Here is a 17,892-nt window from a genome sequence, read left to right as displayed (position 1 = left end):
TGGAAAAAAAAATTGCCAGTCCCCCACATCAGATAGTTTGAGGAGCACTGGCCTATGGAATAAGGGCATTGGCCAGGGGCTCAGGAGAGCTGCATTCACTTCCCAGTTCTGGTGCGTTATCTTAGGCAAGTTGTTTCCCTGCTCTGTGCCTCAGTTTCTCCATCTGTAAAATAGGAATGCTGATAGTTACTTGATAAGTTTATGAACAGGAGTATATGACAGTCAGAGGTCTCTGCAATAGCAGGGACTGAACTTGTTGATTCAGGTGGTCCCTGCCATCCCCATGAATGTTAGTTGTTTTGCTGTAAAATGCTATGGGGACAAGGCTCTGTAACTTTCACTGTAATGCGGATAGGCGGGGTCACACCAGACTGGGGGGATGGTGTTGCTACATTGGCAAAAACTGGCTGTGCCTTGAGTCCACTAAGATTTTGCAGCAAGGCAGCAAATGCTCATTAGTTATCCCGCCGTAACACCCATCCTCTGACTGACAGTGAAGACATAGCCTAGACTCCACGGCAGGTCACAGCCAAGCCAGAGAGCTGACGGTTTTCCCTGATGGCAGACACATGGACTAGGAGATTGGGTTGCCTGTGTGTGCTGGAGACAGGATGCCAGGAGAAGCAGTTGTGAGCATGACCCTGAGAGGAAGCAGAAAGGCACGGCTTCTTGGGCACAGAGCCCGCTGAAAAGGCAGACGTGGGGATTTCACAGCGGGGAAACCACCTGCTGTTGTTGATTCCTACTCTGTTCAGGGCAACAGGACTTTGTGTGCATTCTTTGTGAATAGGCAAGATTGCCCCAAAGAACAGACCTGGCTTGTATCATCAATTCCTCCTCTTAACAGAAACAACCCTGCAAGGCCCTAGATTCTAGCTAAACCACACAGGCCAAAGCAGTGACAACTTCTGGAAGCCTCTGCTAAAGAAGCCCCAAACTGCACCACCGTACTACCACATCCTACCCTTTGCAATCATGTATCTACGGTGCGGTATGGAGCCAGCTAACCCATTTGTAGGACCCTAACAAATTCAGGTCCATACTGGTCAATTTCACGGTCATAATAAATTTCATGATTTCAGATATTTAAATCTGAAATGTAACGGTGCTGTAATTGTAGGGGTCATGATCCAAAAAGGAGTTGGGGGGGGGTTGCAAGGTTATTGTGTGGGGTGGGGGTGGTACTGCTACCCTGATTTCTGCGCTGTTGCTGGCGACAGCGCTACTTTCAGAGCTGGGCGCCCAGCCAACAGCTGCCACTCTCCAGCCACCCAGCTCTGAAGGCAGCGCAGAAGTAAGGGTGGCAATACCGCGACACCCCCCCAAAAATAACATTGCGACCCTCCCTGCAAATCCCTCTTGGGTCAGGACCCCCAATATGAGAAACGCTGGTCTCCCCATGAAATCTGTATAGTACAGGGTAAAAGCACACAGAAGACCAGATTTAATGGTCTGTGGCACGCTTTTCATGGCTGTCAATTTGGTAGGGCCCTAGTAATTTGCCAGGCCCACACAAACGCGTCTGTACCGCCCATTGCCTTATCCCAGGCAGCTTTCAGCGCAGCAGCGCTCCTGGATGGGCAAGGCAGCCATTGCCCTGACCACAGCTCCAGGCCAGTAAGAAGAGAGCTTAGGGAGCTTGATCCACCCACTTAGTAAGAGGCTCAGAGTCATCGTGATAGGCCAGAAACTCTGGCTTTGCCCCTCCTTCCGCAAAACTCCCTGCTCTCAGATTGGCTGTTTGGTGATAGTGTCAGGCTGGGACGAGGGGACGAGCTACAATTAGCTGGCGCGACAACAGCTGCTGCGGGTTAAAGGGACGGGCTGGAGCGTGCGCCTGGGAGGATTCTGGAGCCGCTGCTAGTACCTGCGGTGTGCGCGTTGGAGCGAGGGACACCGGGCTGTCAGGTAGGACTGGGCGGCAAGGGGGGACGTCGGTTAGTCACACAGAGGCGGGCAGCAGGGAGAGATGCAGCTCAACATTGCTCAGAGAGCGTTAGAAGTGACCGGTGCTGCAGCATCTCCTATGGCTGACAAGACAGCGTGGACTTGTATGGCCACCGGTAACAGCCTGTGAAACCGAGAGAGCCCTGCCAGGAAGGGGGTTTCTGGAAGGGCTGGAAATTCTTCCCCTTTTGTGAATTTGGAGACCTGGGTGCACATTGCCCAAACTTTCCCCATTGTGCGTTGATGCCCCTTAATCCCAACCTGCGTTGCAATCCTGGGCTCCCCTCACATGCTCTGTTGGTGCTTCTCCATATCAACCTGCAGCCTCACCTGCTATTCCGGTTCTGGCCTCCCCACCGCTCTGCCAATGCCCCTCTGTCCTGGCCCGCAGCCCCCTGCTATTCTGTTCCTGGTCTCTGCTCCCCGTATGCAGCTCTGCCAATGGCCCTCAGTCCAGACCTGCAACCCCACCTGCTGTTCCCATTATGGGTTCTTCCCTCTCAATCCTGATGTGCAGCCTCCCTGCTATCCCAGCCCTAGATCTTTCTACAAACCTACTTTAAAACAAAAAAAATGTTCTGCCAGATGACTAGGAACTCCAGAGCAGACAGGGCTATTTTCTGTCTTTAACTCTATTGCAGGAAACATTTCCAGGTCTTCTCTGCAGGGCTGCCCAGAGGGAGGGGCAAGTGGGGCAATTTGCCCCACAAGCCCTGCTCCAGCGGTGGTCCGGGTTTTCAGCCAGCATTTTGGTGGCGGGGGGGCCTTCAGTGCTGCCGAAGACGTGGAGCAACTGAAGAGCCCCCCCTGCTGCCGAAATGCCGCCGAAGACCCGGACTGCTGCCAAGTGAGAACAAGTGCCCCAGGCCCCCTGAATCCTCTGGGCGGCCCTGCTTCAGCAACCTCATCTTTCCCTTAGCTATAGACCCACATTCAGTGCCCTGCTCTACCACAGGCTTCCTCTGGGACCTTGGCCAAGTTGCTTGGGCCCAGATCCTAACTCCTATTGACATAATATGTCATCCATCACCGTGGAGGAGTTTGCTGCTGCTCATATCTTAAACCTATGCAACTCCATGTTACTGGATTTTACTGAAGCAACCAGTAAGATTAAAAGAAAAATGAGTGGGAGATATGAATGACTGGGAGGGGACTGTCAAGAACCATGGGGCTGAGTTCCCTAGCTGAGGCTGGGGCTAGTGGGTTCAGCCTTCAGACAGGTTAATGAGCCCAGCTGGGCTTCAGCAAAATCACCTGATCGACCAGTCCATCCAATTGGCTGAAAGAAGCCAACAACGCTGCATTTATGCTCAGCAGCAGCACAGCTTAACACTTTCACCTGCAGCTACAATTGCTCTTGTGCACAGCTTGCTGGGGATATTAGTTGGTGGCTCCTTCATGGAGCAGTGAGCATGGGCATGTACCTGGCATGGTTCACCACCTCCCCCGACACCTGCCCCTTCTGCGGCAAGAGGGAGACCCTGGTGCACATCTACTTTGAGTGCACCAGGTTGCAGCCCCTTTTCCGGCTCCGCTGGAACCTCCTCCTCAGGTTGTGGCTGCGCTTTTCCCCACACCTCCTGATCTATGGCCATCCGTGGCCCCATGAAGTCGCAAGACCTCCTTGTTGACCTCCTTCTGGCATTGGCCACGGTGGCCGTTCACCATACCAGGAGGAGGAAGCTGGACAGGGAGGTGCTCTGCGACTGAGGTCTATTTCTGATCCTCCCTTAGGTCACGTATCCGGACAGAGTTCCTCTGGACCAGTGGGCATTGTCCAAGGTTCTCTGCTTAGTGTTCCCCTCCAGATCCCTGCTGTTGACCCTGTGACCCTCACTCTCATCCGTGTTTTTTCATGTGTGGTCCCCTGAATTCAGCTGAGACCTAGGTCTAGTAGCTCCTCCCCTTAGGCTGGGGCGAGGGGCCTTTAGATGTGGGCAGGTAACCCACAGAGCCTTAATAGGTCCTGCTTGCTCCTGCCCTGTTCTGGTCCTCCTCCAGCCCACCCAACCCTGCATCCTTGCCTGGCTTCTGACTCCTGGCTCTGATTATTGGCGTCAGATTCTAGCTCTGACCATTGGCTCTGGGTAGTGGCTTCTGACTCTGACATTTGGCTCTGGCTTCTGGTGCCTGTTCCAAAGTCTAACCTCTAGGGCAGACTGCCCACATCCTGGTCCTGCCAGGAGGTGGGTTGCCAGCAAGAGAAAAACAATCCAGGCTAAGCAACATGAGAGCCATGCTCTGTTCCCTTCCCATGATCGCTGCATACACAGGAGCTGGAAACCTCAGACTCAGTTCGCCTCTTTGTAGTCCTGTGACAACTCCAGCCCCAGCAGCGTAACATAGGCCTGCTCTGCACTACACGGTAGGTTGATGTAAGATGCCTTGCGTCGACCTAGCTGTGGAAATCTCATCATTTAAATTTGGCTCCCAGTGACGTAAGTTCCTCTCTGCAGTGCTTTAGTAACACCACCTCCCTGAGCGATGGAGCGCCAAGGTCGATGTAATTAGGTCGATGCAGTGTCAGTGGAGACCCTGCATTGCTTTCATTGACTGACTGGCTTTCAGGAGCTGTCCCACAATGCTCCGCATTGACAGTACAATCGATACAAGCGTCCTGGTGAGGACGCACACCGCCGACACAAGTGATTTAATACCTGTGGTGGCTGTGTGCAGATGTAAGTTAGGTAGACATCATTTTGTAGTGTAGACATGGCCATAGGCTAAACACCCAACCCAGATCAGTGCAGGCTGTCTCTGACCCTTCCACCGCAACAACTGTCAGTGACCACTAATGACCCATGTTCTGTCCCATAGGTCCAGGATCCACAAGAACCTCTCCTGAAGGAGGAGGAAGTGACTGTGGTTTGAGAGGCTTCCTGTGGGAAGAGCTTTGTGTCTCGGCAGAGAAGGCTGGAGCACGAGGATGATGGAGCGGTATAAGATCCCACGCACCAAAGAGCTGGAGTTTGGAGGGCCCCTGGGTAAGACGAGGGTGATAGGGGTTGGAAGGCAGTGGCTCACATATGCTGGAAGGCAGGGAAAACTGGAGCTGTGCACAGTGCATGCAGCTACATGGTTAGAACAGGGTGGGTCTGGGAGTCAGCACTCTTGGGTTCCCAGCTCTGCCATTGACTTACTGTGGGATCTTGTCTCTCAGGGATGCTGCTGCCTGTCACTCACCCGCAGTTCTGTCACCATGGGGATCTTGTCCCTCTAACCTCTCATTCCTCCCTCTACAGGAGCCATGATCCTCATCTTTCTCATGCCAGCTACCGTCTTCTATCTTCTGCTGACATGTCACACTGAGCAAGCCAGTGTGCTGAACTTCCCACCCCCGCTGCCACCCCTGAGCACCCTCTGGAGCCCCCACACCTTCCTGCTGCTCCTGGCTTGGGTGGGACTCCAGGCTGCCCTCTACATGCTGCCTATGGGGAAGGTAATGCTGGGTCAGCTTAATTGGACAGAGGGGAGGGCAAGACATCCCCTTCCCTGCTGGATGCCATCTGCCTAATGGTGGCTATTTGGCTACCCATGGGGGATCAAGGGGACATGTGAATTGCCTGGGCCATGGCTGAACCAGATCATGGCCAGCTGGCTACACCATGTAGGCAGAGACCAAACTCAGTTCATCTACACAGTTGTGAACTGAGGCTCCAGGGAGGGTGCCAGTGAGAGGAGTTGGAGTCAAGACCAGAGAGATCAGTGTTAACTGGTTGTGTGGCTTTTCCCCAGGTCACAGAAGGGATCATCCTTCGAGACAAGAGCCGGCTCCAGTATCGCATTAATGGTGGGTGTTGGATTTTGTTAGGGAGGGGAGATAGACTATGACCCACCCCAGAATTTGCAGCCAATCACATCACTTACTGAATTTCCTCATGGCAACAAGTAATAGTATTGGGGGGGAAGTGCTGTCTATTGGCTCTGAGCAAGGGGCTAGGAGTCAGGACTCCTGGGTTCTATCCAGCTCTGCCACAGATTCCCTATGTTACCTTGGGCAAGTCCCCTTCCCTCTCCATGCCTCAGTTTCCCAGAATAATAGTGTGCTGTGACTCGGGGGTGCTCAGCTAAAAAGCCACAAAGTGTTGCTGCATCTAAGCAGCATGTGTCCTGCTTTCCCTCCTCCTGCACTGCAGCTTTCCATGCGATGGGGGTCACGGCTCTGGTGGTGGGGGCTGGACTGGCAGCCGGGTTGCGCCTCAGCTACATCTATGACCACTTCCTGCAGTTGGCTTTCTCGGCCTTGCTGCTGGCCTTCGGCCTCAGCTTCCTCCTCTACTTCAAGTCCCTCTTTGCCCCAGACACAACACTGGCACCAGGCGGGAACTCAGGTGAGTCCTTCTATACATATGGGGCACACGGACACAGGAATGATCTTGTGCATGCAGACATATACAGGTGTGCACTTCTGCATGTCTGAACATGCACAGACTGACACTTATGCACCACACACACAAGGACAGGTGTGCATGCACTAACACATAGACACTCTCTTAGTCACACAGGTCATACCTGGTGTCTCACGGGAGGGTGCAGGGGAGAGCAGCCAGTGATGCCAGTCAGGTAAAAACTGCCAGGACTCTAGGGAGGTATCTGATCAGTTGATGAGGGTCAGAAAGGAACCCCCCTTGTTGCAGGGAGTTTAACCTTCCAATGAAGCATCCAGCAACAGCACCCATTGGAAACCAGACCTATCCAGATTTAGCACAGCAGGGGTGGGGATACCAGGCCAGTGGGATGGGCCCCTTGGACTGATCCAGGGTAGCAGAGAGGGGAACATACCAGACTAGATGGACCCATTGGTCTGATCTGAGGCAGCAGGGGGGATACTGGGCTGGACAGGTCTATTGGTCTGATCCAGGGTGGCAGGGAGAGGAAGGGGGGAGTAGCTATTCCCCCTTGAGGTGCCTGACTTGCTATTGGCCGCACAGGGAATCCTATCTATGACTTCTTCATGGGCCACGAGCTGAACCCACGCATCGGCTCCTTCGACCTGAAGTATTTCTGCGAGCTGCGGCCAGGCCTCCTCGGTTGGGTAAGTGGGTGGGGTTTTAGGGTGCTCCCTGCTGCAGAAAGACCCTGGGGCCCATAGCTATGATGACCTTGTGAAGGCAAAGGATAATCAAACAATTTGCTGCAGGGGAACACTAGTCCCGGGGGAAGGGTCGCAAGGGGGAATTTCCCTCCGTCCAGATGGCCATGTGTAGCAGATACTATCCATAGCCAGAAATCCCAGCCTAGATGGACCCATTAGTCAGACCAAGCATGGCGGGAGGGGTGAAGAATACCAGACTAGATAAGCCCATTGGTCTGATCTGGGGCAGCAGTGAGTGTGGAATGCCAGGCATGGGTGGGCCCATTGGTCTGATGTAGGGGTAACCAGGCAGGATGGTTTTATCGTTACGCAGGTATGCCTTTGGTCAAATCCGGGGCAGCGAGGAGGGGAGGATACCAGGCTGGTCTGCCCCAGTATGTCAGTGAGATATTGGGGAGGTATCACTCAAGGATGCCAATTAGGTAGGGTGGAGGAGGGGCTCCCAGGTGGAGGTCTTAACTGCACAGCATTAGTGTGGTATGAGCTTGTGTCCCCAGGGCAGGGAGTCAGTGTTTTGTTTCCAAACAGAGGCAGAGTGATTAAGATAAGAAAAGGATGGTAATTAAATTAAGGCTCTGGAAGTCCTTAGATGAGCCTGTAAAACAGGTTTCAGAGGGGCAGTCCTGTTAGTCTGTATCAAATAGAGTCCTTGTGGCACCTTAGAGACAATTTATTTGGGCATAAGCTTTCATGGGCTATAAACCACTTCATCAGATGCATGGAGTGGAAAATACAGTAAGCAGGTATAAATATACAGCCCATGAAAAGATGGGAGTTACCTTACCAAGTTGGGGGTCAGTGCTAACGAAGCCAATTAAATTAGGATGGATGTTGCCCATTCCAAACAGTTGACAAGAAGGTGTGAGTATCAATAGTTTTTATTCAGGCCTAATTTGATGGTGTAAAGTTTGCAAATTAATTCCAGTTCTGCAGTTTCTTGTTGAAATCTGGTTTTGAATTTTTGTTGCTGAAGAATGGCCACTTTTAAGTCTGTTATGGAGTGTCCAGGGAGATTGAAGTGCTCTTACTGGTTTTTGAATGTTACAATTCTTGACGTCTGATTTGTGTCCATTTATTCTTTTGCATAGAGACTATCCGGTTTGGCCAATGTACATGGTAGAGGGGCATTGCTGGCACATGATGGCATATATCACATTGTTAGATGTGCAGGTGAACGAACCCTTGATGGCGTAGCTGATGTGGTTGGGTCCTATGATCGTGTCCCTTGAATAGATATGCAGACAGAGTTGGCAACGGGATTTGTTGCAGGGGTTGGTTCCTGGGTTAGTGTTTCTGTTGTGAAGTGTGTAGTTGCTGGTGAGTGTTTGCTTCAGGTTGGGAGGGCTGTCTGTAAGCAAGGACTGGCCTGTCTCCCAAGGTCTGTGAGAGTGAGGGACTCTCCTTCAGGATAGGCTGTAGATCCTTGATGATGTGCTGGAGAGGTTTTAGTTGGGGGCTGTAGGTGATGGCTAGTGGCATTCTATTACTTTCTTTGTTGGGCCTGTCCTATAGTAGGTGACTTCTGGGTGCCTTTCTGGCTCTGTCAATCTGTTTCTTCACTTCTCCAGGTGGGTACTGTAGTTTTAAGAACGCCTGATAGAGATCCTATAGGTGTTTGTCTCTGTCTGAGGGATTGGAGCAAATGTGGTTGTATCTTAAGGCTTGGCTGCAGACAATGGATTGTCGTCTGGATGAAAGCTGGAGGAATGTAGGTAAGTATAGCAGTCAGTAGGTTTCCAGTATACGGTGATGTTTATGTGACCGTCACTTATTTGTACTTTAGTGTCCAAGAAGTGGATCTCTTTCGTGTGAATTGGTCCAGGCTGAGGTTGATGAAGGGGTGGAAATTGTTGAAATCCAGGAGGATTTCCTCAAGGGCCTCCTTCCCCTGGGTCCAGATGATGTCATCAATGTAGCACAAGTAAAGTAGGGGTGCTAGGGGAGGAGAGATGAGGAAGCGTTGTTCTAAGTCAGCCATAAAAATGTGGGGCCATGCGGGTACCCATAGCAGTGCTGCTGACTTGAAGGCATAAACCATAAATCCTCCCCAAATCTGAAATAGTTGTGGGTGAGGACAAAGAAAGTGACAAAGCTCAGCCACCAGGTTTGCTGTGACGTTATCAGGGATACTGTTCCTGATGGCTTGTAGTCCATCTTTGTGTGGAATGTTGGTGTAAAGGGCTTCTACATCCATAGTGGCTAGGATGGTGTTTTCTGGAAGATCACCAATGGATTGTAGTTTCCTCAGGAAGTCGGTGGTGTCTGGAAGACAGCTGGAAGTGCTGGTAGTGTAGGGCCTGAGGAGAGAGTCCACACAGCCAGAAAATCCTGCTGTCAGGGTGCCAATGCCTGAGATTATGGGGCATCCAGGATTCCCAGGTTTACGGATGCGGGTGGTGATGGTGGGTGGGGGTTGAAGAGGGAATGCAGGGGACTCAGAAGAAATACAACCAATCCCTCTGAGCCAAGGTTACAGTCAGAAAAGAGGAAGATGTGAAGGGCATAAGTGAAAAGAAGGGGCCAAAACCCAGGGAAGGGATAGCAGTGATATAAAGAAGTTCCCCCTCTACCTGTGGTACTTATGTGGCCCCATCACCGTAGTATCTGAGCACCTCACATCACAGCCCCTCAGTGAGGACGAGCAGTACTGTTATCCCCACTGTACAGATGGGGCACTGAGATTTTCAAAGGTATTTATGCACCTAGTGGGATTTTCAAAAGCGCCTAGAAGGTTAGGTGCTGTGTAAACCCACTAGGTGCCTAGCTGCATCTTTGGGTGCCTAAAAGCCTTTGAAACTCTGCAGCTGCAAGTTTCAGTGCTGTAAAGTGCTAGTGTAGACAGTGCACCAGTGCTGAGGGGCGCTACACCCTTCGTGGAGGTGGGTGTAGCCGCGACTGCACAGCCATATTAAAGCACTGCCGTGGCCAGTTCTTTAACATTGCTAGTGAAGACATGCCCATTGATTTTTAACTGAACCATATTTTTTTGTTCTGAGTTTGAAAAAAGGAAGGAATGAGTGTGTTGTATGAGTATCAGATGTGATTATACATCAAATTTGTAGGGTTTCAGCTGCATTCAGGCCAATTCCAGAATAAAGAACTGAAATTGCATCCACAGAGTGGATAAAGTTGATGATTATTGTCATGATTTGTATTATTTGTTGGGCACCATCTGTATGCTCAGCACTGTTCAGAACATACCAGAAAATGTAGTCCCTGAGCCAGTGCATACAAGATGTGTAACTCAGGATAAGATGGCTCAGGTATTTAAGTATGCATAGTTATTGACCTCACGTGTTCACTGTGATGTTTAAAACTGAGTGGAGGCATCGATGGCAATAGAAGTTTTACCTGTTTAAGGACTAGAATATTTGACCCTCCAACTTTCTTTCAAGAAGAAGAGCTCCCCAGAGCTTCTGTGCTTGTTTATTTTCTTTTCCTGCCTGCAGTCGCCCTGATATACCTTAGAAGCAATTTTGTCCCCAACTTTAAAACGTGGAATTTTCTTGGTGTTTGATTTAAAATAGTCTCCTGTGAAAACTGCAGCTCAATCACTGTAGTGTTATGTTTAAGAACCTTCTGGAAAGTAACTAGCCTTTAAACAGAAGTGAAAGCAGTGTTGCCAACTCTCATTATTTTGTCATGAGTCTCAGGAAAACAATAATTATCATTAAAGCCCCAGTTCCTGGAGTCAAGTGGTATGTGATGATTTCAGCCGTCGTTCTTAAAGAAAAATTAAGTTTCTAGTTCTTGTAGCTGTGGAGAGCTTCAGAATGTGACCCCAGTGCATCTTAAAGGCCCAAAAAGCAGAACATAAATTTAAAAAACCACCAAATCTATTATTTTTACATAGTCTCATTATTTTAAAGCCAATCTCATGACTTTTGGTGAGCCTGGTTCTTGATTTTTTTGAACATTGGGGGTTGGCAATACTATGAAAGTGACTTGAAAGTGTCAGTTTTACTACTGTTTGAAGTAACTTTCTAGTTTATTATTTGTAGTGGGGTAACACCCCTAGAGCCCGAGGCAGTTGCAGTATAAATTCATGGGGCCTTGCTCTAGTACAGTGATTCCCAAACTAGGCTTCGTTAACCCCTGGGGGTTCACCAAATGTTACAGGGGGTTCTTGGGGTGGGGTGGGGGATTCCCTAATGGCAGACAGAGCTGTCCTTAGGGACCCTAGTCAGCACAGGGCCAGCAGCCCGGAGCCCCTGGACTTCCAAGAGCTAAGCAGATCAAAGCAAGCATGTCTCACACTGAGGAGATTTAAACTTCAAGAGTCCATATACGAAATGGAAAGGGAGGTGGGTATTTTTTTGCTGTTTTAAAAATTAAATAGGCAGCTAGTATTGTTTTTTAAAGTATTATGAAGAACAAGTTTAAGCTTTGTTGTAACATGTGTTTGCCTGGAGTGCTCAAGACCTGAATGCTTGTGTAGGAGGAACTCTTTGAGTTGGCTTCTTAAATACCTCCATGCTGTTTCACATCTGATACTCCTTGATGAAACATAGGAGCCTTGTCTTATAGCAAGCTTATTCAAAGTGATACAAGCGACGAAAGTGAGATCTTGGAAGAATGTTGCCATTTTCATAATATAATAAAAATACTGTAATGATAAATAATTAATACTAGTGTGTAATAAGCATGTTATTAAAAACATTGTATATTAAGATCACTGCTTTTATAATTTATACTCAGGTAAAGGAGAAAATCCTGGAAATATTCATTTTTAGGAGGGGGTTAACGAGACTTGATATTTTAGTGAAAGGGGGTTCACGGGTTGTTAAAGTTTGGGAACCACTGCCCTAGTAGGATGTTTCCAAAAGTTAAATGATCTATTCCAAGCGTGATGAACTGCAAAAAAAGTGATAGAAAGTAATCTAGATTTTTCTACAATTGTTTCAATTGTATTCAAGAGTTAGTAACAAATTAAGAATACAGTAACTCTTCACTTAACATTGTAGTTATGTTCCTGAAAAATGAAACTTTAAGTGAAACAATGTTAAACTAATCCAATTGTCCCATAAGATATAATATAAATGTGGGGGGTTAGGTTCCAAGAAAAATTTTTGGGGCCAGACAGAAGGCATTATACTGTATACTGTACTGTGTTTGGGAAGTGCTCCTGGCTTACCCCACACAGGCACAGCCCGCTGCAGGCAAGGATGCTAGGAAGCACCATTGCTGCAGCAGCAGCAGCTTCCCCGGAGAACAGGCTCGGATTTTGCTGGGAATGCTCCAGGCCTGCCTCTTCCGGTCCCTGCTCCACTCCAGGCCCACCTCTTCTCTCCCCCCCCCCCCCACTCCACCTCCTCTCCAGAGCATGCCACATCCCTCACCCCCCAAGGTCCTAAGCGCCTGCCCCTCCCTCACAGAAAGTCCTAAGCGCAAAGTGCTGGGAGGGAGGGGAAGGAGCAGGAAAGCCCCGTGTCTCCACTCCTCCCCCTTCCTCCCAGAAAATCCTAAGCACCACCAAACAGTTGTTTAGCGGCGCTTAAGATTTTCTAAGAGGGAGGGGGAGGAGTGGAGACATCGCACTTCTGCTCCTCCCCCTCCCTCCCAGAAAGTCCTAAGCTCCAGGGGGGGAAGCGCTGGGAGGGAGGGGGAGGAGGTGGAGAAGCGGAACTTGTGCAATGCTCCCTTGTAAAGTCGCTGCTCTTCCACAGAATCTTGCAAGCAGGCAGCCCAATGACAGTATAAGAGAGCACTGCACAACTTTAAATGAGCATGTTCCCTAATTGAGCAGGAACGTAACATTGAAACAACGTTAAGTGGGACAACCTTAAATGAGGAGTTACTGTATACATTACAATTTTAAACCTAACCAGTGGATTTAAGTGACTTGACACAAGATGTCAGAACATGTTAGTATTATTGCTGAGTGGGTCTAATATTTATTTATTTATTTTTATATAGGAATTAGAAACTATCTGACAGGAACACTGTATATAAGCTATCATTTGCAAAAAACAAAACCAAACCCAAGAGTTTATAGGTGCTCAAGTAGCCTCTGGAATCACAGTTAAATTTACCCCTTCCCTTATCAAAATCTGAAATGGCACTCCTGGTCCACTCAGCAATCAGGTGTTTTTCTCTGGGCAGACAGGGTGCTGGGGGCAAGGGAAGGAGCAGGGAGGGAGGCAGGTCTTCTCCAAACTCCACCTGACTGCTCCCCTCCTGCCAGGCACTGGTGAACATGGCCATGCTGATGAAAGAGACTGAGCTGCGGGGCAGCCCCTCGCTGGCCATGCTCCTGGTCAATGCCTTCCAGCTGCTGTATGTGGTGGATGCACTTTGGAATGAGGTGAGTCACTCCCACATCCCTGGCTTAGCCTTGGCTTGGGATCTGCAATGGCCTAGGGGCTACAAAGGGAACCTTAGGGGAGGCCTCCTGGGTTCCCTTCCCATGTCTGGGAGGAGGGTGGAGTCCAGTGGTTCGAACAGGGGGGCTGAGATTGAGGACCCAGCTCTGAGAAGGGAGTGGGGATTGGGGATTTAAAGCACAGATATGGCCAGGGTGGATTGATTTAATTTAAATAATTGATTATAGTCAAGTTTTGCATTTGTACTTCATAGTAATTTTCCTAACAAAAGGTTGATTTTCACTGGTGGGTAACTATTACAACATGTTAATTTGCAACCAAACATACCCTGACTTTATACTAAATTTGGTACTTCTTTTTGCTAACCAGGAGGACACAATATATCTCTACACATTTATTTGAGTAATTATATACTTACTTTACATGTATTCTGATTCTTAATTTTTACATTTTTATTGTTAGAAAATGGTGAATGTTGTATTTATTTACAATATGATGATTAATGTTTTACTTGCAATTTGTGTCCACATCTATTTGGATGGAAATTAAAATTCAATAAAAAATCCCCAGAAACAGCATGTTAGGATTTTTAATAAAATAAAACTACTTTGTGTGCTAATATACTTTTAAAACATTTATAAATAAATGTGTTCTATTTAAAACTGATTGTATTAAACAAAGGAAGTAGCATCTGTAGTCAGTGAATTGTTTCTGGTCACCATGTCATTCAAGGTTTTAGAACTAGTAGATCTCATCCTCTCACAAATACAGGCAAGTCTTATCTTACGCGGGGGTTCTGTTCCGCGGTTAGCGCATAAAGTGAAAACCGCGTATAGTCAAAATTACATCCTCAAGCCCTTTAAATCCCCGCCCGCAGCTCTGGCGGCTGGGCGGGGGCCGGCATTTAAAGGGCTCCTCTGGGCTTCCCGCCACAGCGGGGAGCCCGGAGGAGCCCTTTAAATGCCAGCCCCGGCCTGGCTGCTGGAGCTCTGGGTGGTATTTAAAGGGCTCCACCGGGCTTCCCGCTGCGGTGGGGAGCTCGGAGGAGCCCTTTAAATCCCACCCGCGGCTTTGGCAGCTGGGATGGGTCTGGCATTTAAAGGGCCCGGAGCTCCATGGTGGCTGGAGCCTCAGGCCCTTTAGTTCGCCCCAGGGGCTACCAGCCACCACTGCAGCTGTGAGCCCCCTGGGTGATTTAAAGGCCCTGGGACTCCCAGCCACAGCTGGTGCCCCAGGGCCTTTAAATCTTGAGGCCATGCCTCTTCCGTTTGAGGACACGCCCCCCCCGCCCCCCCCCGGACTCCAGCCGTACAGTGTAAAGCTGAAATCGCACATGTTAAATGCGTGTAAGTTGCGACAGACCTGTAGTTTTTCCCCATAGATTGGAAGAGAAAAACAAGCTTTCCTGCCTGTTCAACTCCCAATTGATTTCTTAACTTCAAATGAACTAGTCACTGAACTGATTTAGTGGAATAAAAGGAAATGAAATTAAAATATTCTCTCTGCACCTGCAGAAGAGACTACTGCCAACAGTTGAAAGGTGGTTTAGTTCTTCAACAAACTCTGGTTCCAGGTGCCTAGCCAGTGATGTCAAGCAATTCTGTGTGTTCACTTTCTTTAAACTTGGCAGTAAATGTGTCCTGCTTAATATTTTTTATTTATTTATTTTTGTATTTAAATTATTTATTTTACAGCGTGGTTAGGCCTTAGCATAGGTTGTTTATTTCAAATTTAATTTTAAATAGATTTAGGGTTTTTTAAATACTTAAATTTTGTTTAGCACTGATTTTTTTTTTTATCCATGCTGGATGTGTCTCCTCTGTGTCCTGCAGGAGGCTATCCTCACCACCATGGACATTGTACACGATGGGTTTGGCTTCATGTTGGTCTTTGGGGACCTGGCCTGGGTGCCCTTCACCTACAGCCTGCAGGCCTACTTCCTTGTCAACCACCCCCAGAAGCTGAGCCTGTCCATGGCTGTCGGGATCCTCTTGCTCAATGGTGAGGCTCAGGTGATTCCCTCTCACATACCAGACCAATAGGCTCATTCAGTGCCATATCTCTCCTCTTCCCTCCCCCCCCCCGATCAGATCAATGGATCCACCTAGTCAAGACCAATAAGTGTAGTATACCTCCCACTTTACCCCATGACCCCATCTATCACAGTATCTCTTACCCTCCCACACACGCTTCCTGCCTCACCAACCCTACAACTCACCTTGCTGTACAATGGAGTGAAATCTCTTACTGACCAGCCCTAAGCCACACCCTGAAGCATGAGGATTGAAAGCCCTGCTCAATGCCACCCCGAGCCAGCATCCACCACCATTGTCATTCATTCCTTTGTCCTCTCAAGAGCAATCTGTTTTCATACAAATCCATGGCAGAAGTGCCAGTATCCCCATGCCTAGAGTTCCCACAGCCTATCCTCATTCTGATTCTCTTCTTGGTAGGTCTGGGCTACTGCATCTTCCGCAGTGCCAATTCCCAGAAGAACACTTTCCGAAGGAACCCCAACGATCCCAGAGTAACTGGTGAGCTGCAGTTGCCTCTTGGATGGGGAGTTATATGGGGGACTTAGAGTGAAGGAGTCTAGAGTGGGAGAAGAAGGGGATGCTAATGGAGGGTTAGCTAATGGGAGGGAGGGGGAGGAATGGATGCCATGTGGGTAATGCTCTTCTCCTCCTCCCAGGTCTCAAAACCATCCCCACAGCCACGGGCCGGCGTCTCCTGGTGTCTGGGTGGTGGGGGTTTGTGCGCCACCCCAACTATCTGGGGGATATCATCATGGCTCTGGCCTGGTCGCTGCCCTGTGGTGAGTCTAAATCCTGCCTGGAGGGAGCCTGTGAAGGCTAGCAAGGAGGTGTTGGGGCATGGGGGGTGGGGGTTGTGTCCTTCTCCTGCCCCCAGCATTGGTGTCCCACTGGGACCTGTGCCTTTAGGGCATGCAGGGCATCTCCCTACTGCCCCTCTGCTGTGGAGGCAGGGCAGCATCTCTCTAGCCCTCAGGGCAGTGGTGTCTGCCTTGGGCACCCATTGTGTCTTTCACGAGCTACACCGAGGGTGCCCGCTCTGGCCCAACATGCCAGTCATGTCCCTAGCAGATGGCACCAATGTGCTGCCCCATACTCTAGCCAGAGGTCACGTAGAAGGCACCTGGTCTGGTTGGCCTGAGGTCCCAGGTGGAAGGCGCTGGTCACACCTTCCAGTGTATCATTAATGTGGGAGTGGGGAGGAATCTACGCCCTAGACAAGCTTGCTCAGCACTCAGGCTATCCACTAGAACAGTGATTCTCAACCTGTTTACCATTGTGGGCAACATATGCAGCTCTCTGTGTTATGTGGGCTGCATCCACACAATATATATACTGCCTGTAAGGCCCTGAGAATGTCACATGGGTCACAGCTGTGTGCTGATTAGGACACAAGCAGCCCGTGGGTTGAGAACCATTGTACTAGAAGGTCCTAGAAGAAGGGCCCATGGTCTCTTCTCCTCATGCCCCATGTCTCTCCCACCCCCTCAGGCCTGACACATGTCCTGCCCTACTTCTACGTCTTCTATTTCACCGTGCTGCTGATTCACCGGGAGGCTCGGGACGAGCACCAGTGCCTGCGGAAATATGGGCTCGCCTGGCAGGAGTACTGCCGGCGAGTTCCCTACAGGATCTTCCCTTACCTTTACTGAGATGTGGCCCAGCACACCATGCCCCATGCAGACCCAGGCACAACAGCTCACATCTGCCCACCACTGCTCCAAAGGCTGGCAGGACACTAGCCTCTGTCCTCACCATTGGGGCACATTGTCATCCCCAGAGGTCTCCAGCTGGAGGTGCGGGCTCTGGGGTGGGACTGGGGATGAAGGGTTTGGTGTGTAGGAGGGTGTTCCAGGCTGGGACTGAGAGGTTTGGAGTGTGAGAGGGGGCTCCAGGCTGGGGCAGGGAATTGGGACACAGGGGGTGAGGGCTCCAGCTGGGGGTGCAGGCTCTGGGGTGGAGCTGGGGATGAGGGGTTTGGGAATCATTAAGAAAGGGTTAGATAATAAGACAGAAAATATCATGTTGCCTCTATGTAAATCCATGGTACGTCCACCTCTTGAATACTGCGTGCAGATATGGTCACCCCATCTCAAAAAATATATATAGGAATTGGGAAAAGGTTCAGAAAAGGGCAACAAAAATGATTAGGGGTATGGAAAGGATGCCATGTGAGGAGAGATTAATAAAACTGGGACTTTTCAGATTGGAAAAGAGAACTAAGGGGGATATGATAGAGGTCTATAAAATCATGACTTGTGTGGAGAAAGTGAGTAAGGAAGTATTTATTTATTCCTTCTCATAACACAAGAACTAGATCACCAAATGAAATTAATGGGCAGCACGTTTAAAACAAACAAAAGGAAGTATTTTTTCACACAACGCACAGTCAACCTTTGGAACTCCTTGCCAGAGGATGTTGTGAAAGGTAACAGTAACAGGGTTAAAAAAAGAACTAGTAAGTTCCTGGAGGATAGGTCCATCAATGGCTATT

The 17,892-nt window shown here is 49.4% G+C and overlaps 1 protein-coding gene across 1 annotated transcript; it reads left to right on the top strand.

Moving 5' to 3' along the window:
• The first annotated feature begins 1,772 nt into the window (after positions 1-1,772).
• Positions 1,773-17,195, top strand: TM7SF2 (transmembrane 7 superfamily member 2). The gene is made up of 11 exons (XM_045022763.1): positions 1,773-1,908; positions 4,765-4,931; positions 5,190-5,386; positions 5,683-5,737; positions 6,084-6,278; positions 6,879-6,982; positions 13,227-13,346; positions 15,198-15,366; positions 15,819-15,899; positions 16,058-16,180; positions 16,890-17,195. Exons 2-11 carry the CDS (start codon positions 4,874-4,876, stop codon positions 17,048-17,050), a joined length of 1,263 nt encoding a protein of 420 aa, XP_044878698.1. The 5' UTR covers positions 1,773-1,908; positions 4,765-4,873; the 3' UTR covers positions 17,051-17,195.
• Positions 17,196-17,892: the final 697 nt, after the last annotated feature.

Source organism: Mauremys mutica, chromosome 7, assembly GCF_020497125.1.
Source record: "Mauremys mutica isolate MM-2020 ecotype Southern chromosome 7, ASM2049712v1, whole genome shotgun sequence".
Lineage (NCBI taxonomy): Eukaryota > Metazoa > Chordata > Testudines > Geoemydidae > Mauremys > Mauremys mutica.
This window is presented reverse-complemented; position numbering and strand designations above follow the sequence as displayed.